This window comes from Belonocnema kinseyi, chromosome 10 (assembly GCF_010883055.1).
Source record: "Belonocnema kinseyi isolate 2016_QV_RU_SX_M_011 chromosome 10, B_treatae_v1, whole genome shotgun sequence".
Classification (NCBI taxonomy): Eukaryota; Metazoa; Arthropoda; class Insecta; order Hymenoptera; family Cynipidae; genus Belonocnema; species Belonocnema kinseyi.
Genome location: NC_046666.1, coordinates 43,270,209 through 43,282,685, shown reverse-complemented (window position 1 = coordinate 43,282,685; position 12,477 = coordinate 43,270,209). Strand labels below are relative to the sequence as shown.

The 12,477-nt window shown below is 27.8% G+C and overlaps 1 protein-coding gene across 2 annotated transcripts in view; it reads right to left on the bottom strand.

The window, feature by feature from the left end:
• Nucleotides 1–835: 835 nt before the first annotated feature.
• Nucleotides 836–12,477, bottom strand: part of LOC117182256 (peroxisomal acyl-coenzyme A oxidase 3) — a 23,707-nt gene continuing 12,065 nt past the window's right edge. The window contains exons 7-12 of one of the 2 annotated variants that reach the window (XR_004468290.1): nucleotides 9,071–9,314; nucleotides 3,866–4,099; nucleotides 3,513–3,667; nucleotides 1,423–1,488; nucleotides 1,195–1,340; nucleotides 981–1,102 (exon numbers count right to left, since the gene is read on the bottom strand). Coding sequence is in view for 1 of the 2 variants with exons in the window: in XM_033375367.1 (XP_033231258.1) it covers nucleotides 1,010–1,102; nucleotides 1,195–1,488; nucleotides 3,513–3,667; nucleotides 3,866–4,099; nucleotides 9,071–9,314 (1,020 nt within the window). In the remaining variant the exon portion in view is untranslated. Of the gene's footprint in view, nucleotides 1,103–1,194; nucleotides 1,489–3,512; nucleotides 3,668–3,865; nucleotides 4,100–9,070; nucleotides 9,315–12,477 lie in introns of both variants that reach the window. The other variant, XM_033375367.1, reaches the window with a different exon arrangement.

The following is a 12,477-nucleotide window of genomic DNA, read 5'->3' as shown; positions in this document are numbered from 1 at the left end:
TCTTTGAAGTTTTTCAAATTTGTTAACATCTTCGGAAATACTTTAAAATTTTTTAAATCCTGTTAAATCTTTTATAACTCTTTAACATTCTTTAAAGCTCTTGGAAACTCCTTAAAATATTTAAAAACACAGTAAAACCTTTCAAATCGCTTGAAATTTTTCATATACTTGAAATATATCGAAATCCTTTCGAATCTTTCAGAATATCCTTAAATTTCTTAATTTCCTCAAATCTTTGGAAATACCTTGTTATGTTTGAAAATCTCTTGAAATTAATAAAATCCTTTGAAATTTCTCAAAATTATTTAAATCCTTTGAAATCTATTAACATTTTCCAATGTGCTTTAAAATTCCTGGGACACGTTTAAAATACCCTAAGTACATTAAAATTCTTTGAAATCTCTTTAAATTTTTGAAGTTTATTGAAATCGCTTGAATCTTTTGAAGTATCCTACGATCTAAAAAAAATTTTTAACTTCTTGAATTCCCGTGAAATTACATAAAATCTGGTACTATTTGTTAAAATTCCTTGAAATATTTAAAATTCTATGAAATCCTTCGAGAACCTCAAAAATTGATTGAAATACTTTATTTAGAGCTTTTAAAATGTGTTAAGAGTTTTGAAATCCTTGGAAAATTGTTTATCGATGTTTTTTTACATAATAATGGAAAAATTCACATGGGTTTTTTTTACAATGTAAATGAAAATTACATAATGAAATTTCTTCATATTATATATAAAATTAAGTGAAATAATGAAAAAATCATTAAAAAATTACAATATTTATTAAATAATTATAATTACAGTTACAATCCATTTACAAATAAATTTCTTCAGACAAACCATAAGGTAGGACGAAAATAAGAAATTTGAAATCTTTTTGATAAAAAATTTCAATTCATAAAAAAAATTACATTATAGGTTTTTACGATACCGTTTTATCGATTTTGATTTTGTGAAATTTTTATTTTTGACCCAACTTGAAAACAAAAAAAACTAGCTTCTGCATCATAATTTGGATTTTCGGATTTCTTTCCACCACGAAACGCGTTTTAAATTTTCAGGATTCTTCAGGAGAGTATCCTCCAAGTGTTTATATACCTGAGAAAAATAATTAATAATAATTAATAGTCGATGAAAAGATAAATTTCTAATAAATAGAAAAAAATATATTGCATCTTTTTTTGATTTACCTCGCCGTCGGACATTCCAAGTGGAGAATTTAAAACAAAATCTGGTGGAGCATAAACGTCTACTAAAGCCACAGCTTCGTTTACCAAATCTTTACTAATTAATAATATTCCTTCACGAAAAAAATGTTCGATTTGACAATCAGGAGCTGCAAATCCACCAGCATAAAAATCTCCTAATCTTCGTTCCAGAGACCAGGTAGCATATAATGAACATAATTTTGATAATACCTTTCTTTCGGAGTCTTCGAAATTTGGTTGTTTAATCGTTTCAATAAATCTTTGAACGACTGCATGCTGTTTATAAAAAAATTCTTTCACATTATTTTGTAAGGGTTCAATATTTTCTCTATAAAAATAAAGAATTTTTTTTTTTAATCTGCAAGATGTTTAATTAATGCAGTATTAAAATAGTGATACAGTCGAGACCTGGCGGATGGTAGCGCGCCGCCAGGTACAGTTTCAAAGACTTTTATATAAAAATATTTTCTTTGAATTCGGCATTTTTGAAAAAATCTATACTCTCCATTTTTTCGACTCACTTCATTATTTTTCCACATAAATGTTGTTAAATACGGTAAATTAAGTCCTTTTCAGTTTTTACACAACAGAACGTTTTATTGTTGAGAAAAAATTAATCTTTAGAAATTTCAAACATTTTTTCGCAGAAATCCCGGTTTTGAATTTAAAAATTTAAATTCTCTTTTCCCCTTTTACCCTTTAAAAAAAATATATCTTTCTTTTCAATTTGATTATTTAGTTAAAAATTTTTGTTAGTCATCTTTTTTGAAAAAAATCAAGAAATTGTTTCAAAGTTGAATTTGTCTGTTAAAAATTTACCTTTTTTGTTAAAGATTCATATCTTTGGTTGAAACTTTAAACTATTTTGCAGAAAATTTTTTTTTTGTTTGAAAATTAATTTTGTTTACACTGAAAATTTAAATATTATATTTCAAGTATTACAGGTTACATTCAGAATTCTTATTTTGGGTTTGAAAATTTAACTCTTTTATAGAAAATTTGTCTTTTCGGTTTGAAAAATCTACAATTTGATAAAAAATTAAATTTGTATAGTTGAACATTACCTTTATTGAGAAGAATTGTTATTTTTGGGTTGAAAATTAAAATTTGTATAAGAAGTACGTCTTTTTTTTTAATTTATCTTTATGTAGACATTATCTTTTTGGGGGAAAAATAAAACTATTTGGTTGAAAAATACAACTATTGAGTTGAAAATTAAACTATTTATTGTAAAAGAAAACTAAATGGTAGAACATTAACTTTTTTGTTGCAAATTAATTTTGTTGTGTGGAAAAATCTACTGTTTCGTAGAAAATCCATCTATTTTTTTTTTAAACTTTGTCTTATTAGGTAGAAAACTAATCATCTTTATTGAAAATTCATCTTTTTAGCTGTGTATTCAGCTACTTGGTTAAAAATTCTTATTTTTTTGTTCAATTTAACTGGTAACAATGATTTTAAATTAATTTTGTAAACTGAATATATAACTATTATATGTTTGGTTAGAAGCTTATATTTTTTAGTTTAAAATTCAACTATAGTTTCAGGTGGAAAATTTAACAGATTTGTGGAAAAATCATTTATTTTGTTTAGCATTGGTCTTTTTGAGTAGAAACTTAAAAAAAGAATTTCTTTTTTTGAAAATTAATTTTTTAGACTGTCAAAATAGCTATTTCATTTTTGGTTGAAAAATGATATTTTTGGTATAAAATTAAACTCTTTATTAAAAATTACTTCATTTCCAGATAATTTAAAATGTTTTAAAAGTATTTCATAAATTTAAAACATGAAAACGTGCATTCATAAATATTTGCGAATGAAAACTAGATTTAGCCCATTTCGCTTCATATAAATATTAATGTATTTATAATAATTACCATACATTTGCCGGAAATTTGAAAAAAAAACTTTATGATTTCTCTGGCAACTTTAAGAAATTTTCGGTAGATTTCGAAATATTTTTTTTTTAGTTTCAGGTAATTTTCAACAGTTAAAATTTCTAAGTTAGAGAAGACGTATCTAGATTATTCTCAAAGCTTCCATCGTAAGTCAAAGCTTCTATAAAAGTACCGCCAGGCCACTTTTTATTAGGACTAGCCACTGAAAATAACTACACTCAACTTCCGATATAAGACCGGTTTCGTTCATGGCTCTCAGTGACTTTCGGGTGGATTTTGACGCATGACGCAACCTGATGCAACTAACACGCTAAAATTGGGGTCATCAGATCTAGAAATATCGCAAACCGGGGGTCCTTATATCGGGAGTTGAGTGTAACTGAAAAAAGTAAAATACATTACCTCTGCGTAAATTAAAGAAAGTGTTTTAGCGAAGTATGATTGTGAATCATTTCTCACTGTAAAGTTGGTCCCACCATTTTTTCTCAGATTATCCACTCGTTCGTATGTTTTTTTCAAATAGTAACAAATCAACCATTTGTAACTCAGAAGCAAATCTAAAATAATTTTATTTTAAAATCCCAAGTTAAGATTATTTTTAATAGTTATATTGATTAAAGTTTTAAAACCTGGGAGTAAGACTTCAATAATTAATTTTTAACCGTTTTTTTAAATGAATAGTTAAAAATTTTTTTCAGTTTTCTACCAAATTTTAAACTTAATCCTCAACACTAAATTATTATCGGTTTTTATACTTTCAGGTTGCAAAGTTTGCTCCGTAGTTTTGCAGTTAAATTTAAGGGAAAGAATATTTTCTGCTTCTTCCAAAAATTTTGCTGTTCCAAGAGGAGAAATTATTTGCTTTCCTTTTAAAACGTTATCCCATTGTGTTAACAACCAATTACTTGTTTGTTGAACCAGAACGTTATTTTCTCCTTCATAAGTACAATTTGCGTCGTTATCTGATCTGAGTTCTCCTAATCGAGACACTGAAACATTTAAAAATTATATAATAATAGTACCATTATTTTTAAAATGTTAATTAAGGTTCAGTTTCATCAAATGTTTATTTGCAAAAAGAAATTTATTTGTGATTTTAAAACCTGCTTTCCGTAAGTTATACATGGTTCATTCCGCGGATTCACCACCTTAAATTTTTGTTGCATGAAATATATTTTTTTCGTTCTTTTTTTGGAAAATATTTAATACGTATTTTTCCATTTCAATATGATATGCAAAATTTTGGAGAAATAAATTTTTGATAATTACCTTTCAAGAAATACTCATCGACTTAACTTTTTAAAACTGAAAAAGTATTTATCAAAAAAATTCCGAACATTTTATTTAATATTCGGTTGATCCCGAACAGGCTTCAAGTGTGCGTGTGTGTAGCGGCTTCAGCTAAAAATTCATTATTCAACAAATATTCATTTCTTTACTTTAAAATTTTTACAGTGTATTCTACAATGTATTAGTAATATTAATCCACAAAAAAAGAAAAAAAAATTATTTCCTTCTATAGCAATCTCTATTTTTTAAATAAAAATACCTAATTTATTTAAAAAAATCCGATGAAGCAATTTTTCAGTATACCTCATTTCGAAGTTCGGGATAAATCGCATATTAGATAAAATGTTTGAAAATTTGTTTATAAATGCTTTTTCAGTTATTAAAAAGTTAAGACGATCACTTTTTTTCAAATGATAATTTTCAAAAATTTATTTTTCGGAAATTTTGCATATCATATTGAAATACAAAAATACATATTAAATATTTTTCAACAAAGAATGCAAAAAAATATTTCGAGCCCAAAAAATTGTTGGGGGTAAATTTCCCGTGTAATGACACATATATTGTTTTAATGATAAATACGATTTGATTTTTCCTAATATGCATAACAAATTTTGGCAGTGTCTTTTTTCTGTTTTAGAGAAAAACATCTTTAAAGTTTTTAATCGACCACCATACAGTGAGAAAAAAATGACTTTTTTGCTTCAAAATAATGTAAAGCCCACAAATATTGAGCGATTTGGACCCAAAAAATTGAGAAAAACTGATTAAATTTTAAACAAAGCTATCGAGCTTGATTCTTCATTTCTTTTTTCAATTTTTTTATGAATAAACAATTATGACGAAAAAAATGGCAATTTTTTCTATTTGATGTTCCTGGTGCTCAACAATTATAGAAAGATGGTTCTAATCGTCTATATTTTATTGATATATATTGCTGAAGAATATGTTATGATGATACAATAAACAAAAGATCATTTATAAACAAATTGTCTAGTGAAAATATTTTTTCTATAATTGTCAATAATTTTACTTTTTTAAATATATTGCAAGAAATTCAGATGAAAAAATAATAATAAGGAAAATCTCTCTTAAAATTATTTTTGTCAATATTATAAATAAATTTAATAAACAAATGCATAATTTGTAGCCAAAAAAACTCATTTTTTCAATATCAGTCCTTTTAATTCGGAACTTTACGATAATTTCAGGAACATTCATAATTAACAAATATACAAAACAATTGTAGATACAGCAGATCCAAACTGTTTTCCCTTTCGTCGATCGTTTTAATTTTCAATCAGTATATTAGCTGAATTCAGCAAATATTCGGTCTTATGGTCAATGATAAAATCAAAATAAAAGCATCCGAAATAACATGTGAAAAACATATTTATTTCTTTTCAAAAAATCCTCAACGTTTCGACCAACACTGCGGGTCTTTATCAAGAGTCGACATACAAATCTATAATTTAATAAAAAATTGTATGAGCGTAAGCGTTCTAATAATTAGTGTCGTAAAAAGGATATCGGTTTGAACAAAATAAAAAAGTTATTATATTGAAACATACCTGAGTCAAAAAACTAAGTTATATTTTATAAAAACAAACAGCGTCACTTAAAAATTTCTACGGGCCTTCCTGAACGTGGTTCGTCACTTATTGATGTACGACCACGCTTAAATTCATTTACCCAGTTATAAACCGTTGCTAAGGCAGGGGCAGATGTGCCATGAACTGAGTCCAATTCATTTTTTATCTCATATGGAGTTAAACCCTTTAAATGAAAATGTTTGATTACCGCTCTGAACTCGTTTTTTTCTATTTTTCTTAACGAACAATTTTTTTTTTCAATTGGTTATAAAAACACGTAAACTCAGAAGATGTGGACTGTGACTGCACCATATATCTAGTCAGGAGTGGTGCTGACTGAAAACAGATGATTTGGAGCGATTCGCGCGACATTTGTTGGTCATTCTAAGGACTTATTGAACTACCCTCGTATTAATAAACCTCTGATGAAAAGGCGCGCCAAAGCTTGAGAATATAAGATTGAATAAATTAAGTTGATTTAAATTAGAAGAATTTAAAAAGAGGGGGGAGGTTTAATGCATAATGCTTTGATAAATTTGGTTTATATTCAATATTTCAGTTTTTAAATTTATTGAAGTGTTGATACATTTATTAATAAAAATTGATTCAATGATACGTCTTTTAAAAGTATTATTTTCTCTGGCCAAGATTTTAATAGTAGAAAAATCAAAAGCATGACTAAATTTCCAGGAATGTTGTGACAAACCTGTGTTCAAATTGCCAATTCTACAATCTCTTTTATGTTCGTAAATTCTACTTTTTAATCTCCTGCCAGTTTCACCTATGTAGTGTTTTTGACAACCATTACATTTTATTAAATAAATCACATTAGACAGATTTTCTATTGTTTCAGAATCTTTTTTGTTACTCAATGATTTTTCTAAAGTATTGTTATTTTTAAAATAAACGTTAATATTATATTTTTTTAAGGATCTTCGTAATCTTTCAGAAAGGCCTTGAACATATGGTAAGGTAACTTTTAGATCAGTTTTTTTGTAATTTTGTAACCATTTTTTCTTCTTCTTTTCTATAATGGAAGTGTTGTATATTTCATTAATACGTTCTTTGATGACATTTTCTATTAACAGCAAGGGATAATTGTTTAATTGTAAGGTGGTTTTCAATTGGTCTAAATTATCTTTTCTATATTTTACATCACTTAATTTTATGCATCTGTCCACTAAACCTTTAATCAATCCTATTTTTTGACCTTTTTTTTTATCCTTTTTACGACACTAATTATTAATACGCTTACGCTCATACAATTTTTTATTAAATTATAGATTTGTATGTCGACTCTTGATAAAGACCCGCAGTGTTGGTCGAAACGTTGAGGATTTTTTGAAAAGAAATAAATATGTTTTTCACATGTTATTTCGGATGCTTTCATTTTGATTTTATCATTGACCGTAAGACCGAATATTTGCTGAATTTAGTTAAAATACTAATTGGACATTCATAATTAGTTGATTAATTTTATTCATTTATTTTTTAACAAATTTAATGAAAACAACATGCATTATTCACGCATTTTTCAACGAAAAAATTAATTTTTTTCTTTATTTCAGTCCTTTTAATTGAAAAACCTATTGTAATTTCACCAACACTCATACGTAGTTGATAAATTGCTTGTGTTTTTCAAAACAAATCTATTAAAAAAATGCATTACTTAGGTCTTATTAAAAGAATAAAAGAATGTGATACGAAACTAAAAGTAAAAGGACTGACATTAAAAAAAATTTTTTTCTTGAAAAATGACGGAATAATGCATTTCTTTATTAAATTTGGCTTAAAAAATCCTACAATTTATCCAAAAATTATCAATTTTCTGAAATCTTGGTTAGATTCCTAACTAATAAATTCTTAAATTGAAAAAAACGAATTTTTCTGCCAACAAATGGTTGAATAATGAATTTTTTTATAATATCATCAAGAATAATCTTAAGAGAAATTTTATTCATTATAATAATTGTTCCATCTCGGTTTTCATCTAAATTTTTTTCAAGATAACATACAAAACGTAAAATTGTTGAAAATTATCAAACACATTTTCAACAAATAATTTATTTATAGAATTTAGTTTTGTTTATTGTAGCATGGTGCAATAGCCTAATCTAATTTACATCTATGAAACTTAAACCATAAAAACAATTTTCCTATTATTGACGAGCACTGGGGACGTCAAATAAAAAAATTCCCGTTTTTTCTCATATTTGTTAATTTATAAAAAAAGTTAAGAAATTTAATCAAAAATCAGGATCGACAACTTTCTTTAAAATTGTGCTGTGCCACAGTCTAGGTCCGTTTAAAATTTGCCTTTGGATTTTTGTCTACCCCACCCACCCATTTGTTCTTTTTCCGGAAAAATAAATTTGGTATTTTTTAACCGCACCCCCAGGCTTTTGAAATTAACATGAGGATGTAACTGGGAAAAGATCGATTTTAAAAAAAAATGGAAAAAAGTACTTGTTATGAACTTTTTGCGAAATAAAGTATAGTCACCTCTTAAAGAATGTTTAAGGAATAATTTCCAATCAATAACTTTTAATTTTAACCGCCCGAATCCCCTTTTATTATGCCCGGAAAATGTTCTAAATAATGCAAAATAGCAGTTTTCTATCAAATTCATAATAAAGACGATATTTTTCGGAATCGATAAATGACCAATTCCCAAGTACTATTGTTTAAATATTATAAAATGGTTTAAGCTATTAATCTTTGTTTAAACAATTTTAAACACATTGTGCAGCCACAGATCGAAAACTTTGCAGATATTTTTCTCAAAAATTAAAAATAATAACATCGCCGAAATTTGTGATGCAATTTAGAATATATTAAAGCGTATTTATGATTTTTTAAAAGAAAAAAAAATTCGTGAGGAACAAGTTTTAAAATGACCAATAAATTTTACTGAAAAGAATAAATTAATGAAATGACATTTCTTTCCTTAAAATCTGAAAAAAGCTTGAAATTGTTCATGCAAATATTTTAACAATTTCCAACTAAAACTAGATTTAAAAAATGATTAAAAAAAAACTAAATTTAATATATTTTTTCAGTGTTTCCTTATTTATGAACCTTTCAGATATCCATGACCTCCACAGGCTTCTCGACAATCTTGAATACCATCTCGAGCAGACCAGGAACAAAGAGGTTTTGCAGCTGATGACAATGCATGAATTTCCATTCCCAAAAAACTAAGGCTTTCACGATCTTCTCCTGCAATCAAACTTTCCGAAAAATCCTGTGCAATTTTTGAAAACCAGGAGAAAAATATCGTGAAGGCATATGTAGTTGCTAAATGTGGTATAAGTCGAATTTGCTGTGAAAAAATCAGATTTGAGAATTTTTTTGTAACGGGGGCAATATTTATTAAGAAACGAGGGGTAGACAACTCGTGAAGTCAAGTGTACACTTGTAATGAAATCTCTTGACGTCTCCTGAAAGATCTAAAATCTCCTAAAAAATGTTAAGTCACTTGAATTAACTTGAATTAACTTGAATTCACTTAAATGAACCTGAATCCTCTTGAATTCACTTGCAGTCACTTGAAGTCTCTTGAACAATCTTCAGATCACCTGAATTCAATTGAAGTCCCCTGAATACTCCTGAAGTCACATACAATTTTCTAAAATATCTGAAGTTATTTGAATTCACCTGAAGTCACATTAAGTCATTTGAAATTACCTGAATTCATTTTAAGGCATTTGAATTGTCATGAAATATCTGTAGTTATTTGAATTTACCTGAAGTAACTTGAGTCTCTTGAAATATCTGAAATCATTTGAAGTCACGTGAATTCACTTGAAATCTTCTAAATTCACTTTAAATCTCCTCACGTATCTGAAGTCATTTAAATTCACCTGAAGTCACGTGATTTCACTTGTAAACTCATAAAATATTAGAAGTCATTTGTATTAACATGAAGTCGCTTGAATTCTCCTGAACTCCCTTGAAACTTTCTGAAATCAGTGAAATCGCCTGAATTCAGGCGAAATATCCTGAAATATGTGAAGTAATTTGAATTCACATGAAGTCATTTGAATTGATGTGAAATCCATTAAACTCTCCTGAAGTCACTTAAAATCTCCTGAAATATCTAAAGCTATTTGAATTTACCTGAAGTTACATGAAGTCATTTGAAATCACCTGAATTAATTTGATTTGAAGTTACTTGAAATCTGCTGACATATCCGAAGTCATTTGAATTCGCCTGAAGTCACGTGAAGTAATTTGATATTACCTGAATTTATTTGAAATCACTTTAATTGTCCTAAAGTCACTTAAAATCTCCTGAAATATCTAAAGTCATTTAACCCTTAACTGACACTGTGGGCAAAAAGTACCCCAAAAAATGTTTGAGCTCAAAATAAGCGTACTAAATTTGATAAAATGGACCATGTGGCGACATTTACCAGCAGTTAACATCACTAAACGTAGGGCAGTCGCTCAAAGTAGACTACAGAAATTATGGGGGTATTAATTACCCCGTGTGAACAAAAAAGTGATTATTTTTCAAAAAATTCTGCTAGTTATTTTTCTGATTTTTATAAATTTCCAATGCAAGTTTTTCATCTGAAGTACATTTTTTATTAATTATTTCATAGTCACTTGTTTTTTTAGATGACAGAACGCCCAAATTGGCCTGTTGTTCATGCAGGCGCTCATGCATAAGCACCGCGCAGGTATCTGCAGCGACTGTTCAGGCCAAGATTGTATTTGCTAGGTTAAAAAAGTTTTATTTATGTTTCTTTTTACTTTTTTTGTTCGGTTTGAACTATTTTTGTGCAATTAAATAAAAATAAATTAATTTAAATATTGAAAAATATGATTGATTTTACCAAAAAATCTAGGGGCCATTTTGCCAAATTAATACCTTTTTTGGAAGCATCAATATTACAGTAATTTTTGTCTCAAAGTATAGTATCTCAAGCATGTTTCCATAGATTTTTAGCTAAAAATATTGAACTGACTTTCCAGCTTTTTTCTACAATTTTTTTTTTACAATTTTTATTTACATAAATAGTTATAACACCGAATTGACTTTTAAAAATATATCCTAAACTGCATTAGTTTTTTTGTGTGCAACAATATTAGATACCGGCTGCGCAAAACCCATTTGAACGCGTTGGGGTATATATTACCCTGTGTGCCAGTTACGTATATTGGTACCAGCAGTGGCAGTTAAGGGTTAAATTTAGCTAAAGTCACGTAAGATTATTTAGAATCACTTGAATTCTCCTGAAGTGATTTGAAAAATCTCCTAAAATATATAGAGTCATTTGGCATTACCTAAATTCATTTGATGTCACTTGAATTCTCCTGAAGTCACTTGACTTTCCTGAACTACCTGAAATCATTTGAATTCACCTGAAGTCACGTGAAGTGATTTGAAATCTCAAATATCTAAAGCCACATAAATTCACTTGAATTCTCCTGAATTCACAGAAAATCTCGCATATCTGAAGTCATTTGAATTCACCTAAAGTCACGTGATGCCCCTTGAAATCTCCTACGATATTTAAATTAATTTGAATTCACATGAAGTCTCGTGAATACACATGAAGTCACTTAAATTCTCCTGAAGCCCCTTGGAATTTTCTGAAATCAGTGAAATCTCCTGAAGTCACTTGAAATCTCCTTAATTCATTTAAAATCACTTAAATTCTCCTGATGTCTCTTGAAATCTCCTGAAATATCTAAAATTATTTGAATTCACATGATGTAACATGAATTCACATGAAGTCACTTGAAGTCAGTTGAATTTTCCTGAAGTCACATGAAATTGTATGAAATCAGTGAAATCTTCTGAAGTCATTGAAATATTCTGAAGTATCTTGAATTCAGAAGTAGGTGTACATTGTACACCGATGGATCAGGTTGTCAACCCCTCGTTTAGATATTCAAAACAAAAATGTTATTCCATACGTTAATGTTTTATCAGTGGCCAATTCCATTTCAAATCAGGCAGATAGGTTCAGATTAGGTTTTGTGAAATTAATATGGGGGTTTAAATGAAAAAAGCTTGGTTTTTGAAAAAATAGAAATTAAAGTTTAGAAACTTCTTACAAAATTTTCAAAGAATAATTTCCACCCAATAAATTTTAATTTTGACCCCCCCCCCCCCTTTAAACGCTTATATATTATTCGGAAACTGCCCCAAAAAATGCAAAAGAACCGTTTAATGTCAAATGTATGCTTACAAACGGTGTATTTTTAATTAAAAGAACTAATTACTTATGCTCGATAAGTTACACATTTTTAAGTATTTTGTCACGAAATTTTGAATTGTTTAAATAAATATTATTAGTCAGGAACAATTTTTTTTGCCTGTAAATGGTGAAAAGTTATACTTTTTCGGAGTTTAAACAATTGTTCTCTCAATAATTGTGGGTCCGGATGCAATAAGGGCACATAAAATTTTTTCGTGCAAAAACGAAGTCCCCTGGAGGCTTTAGAAAAAATTTTCGAATTTTAATTTTCAA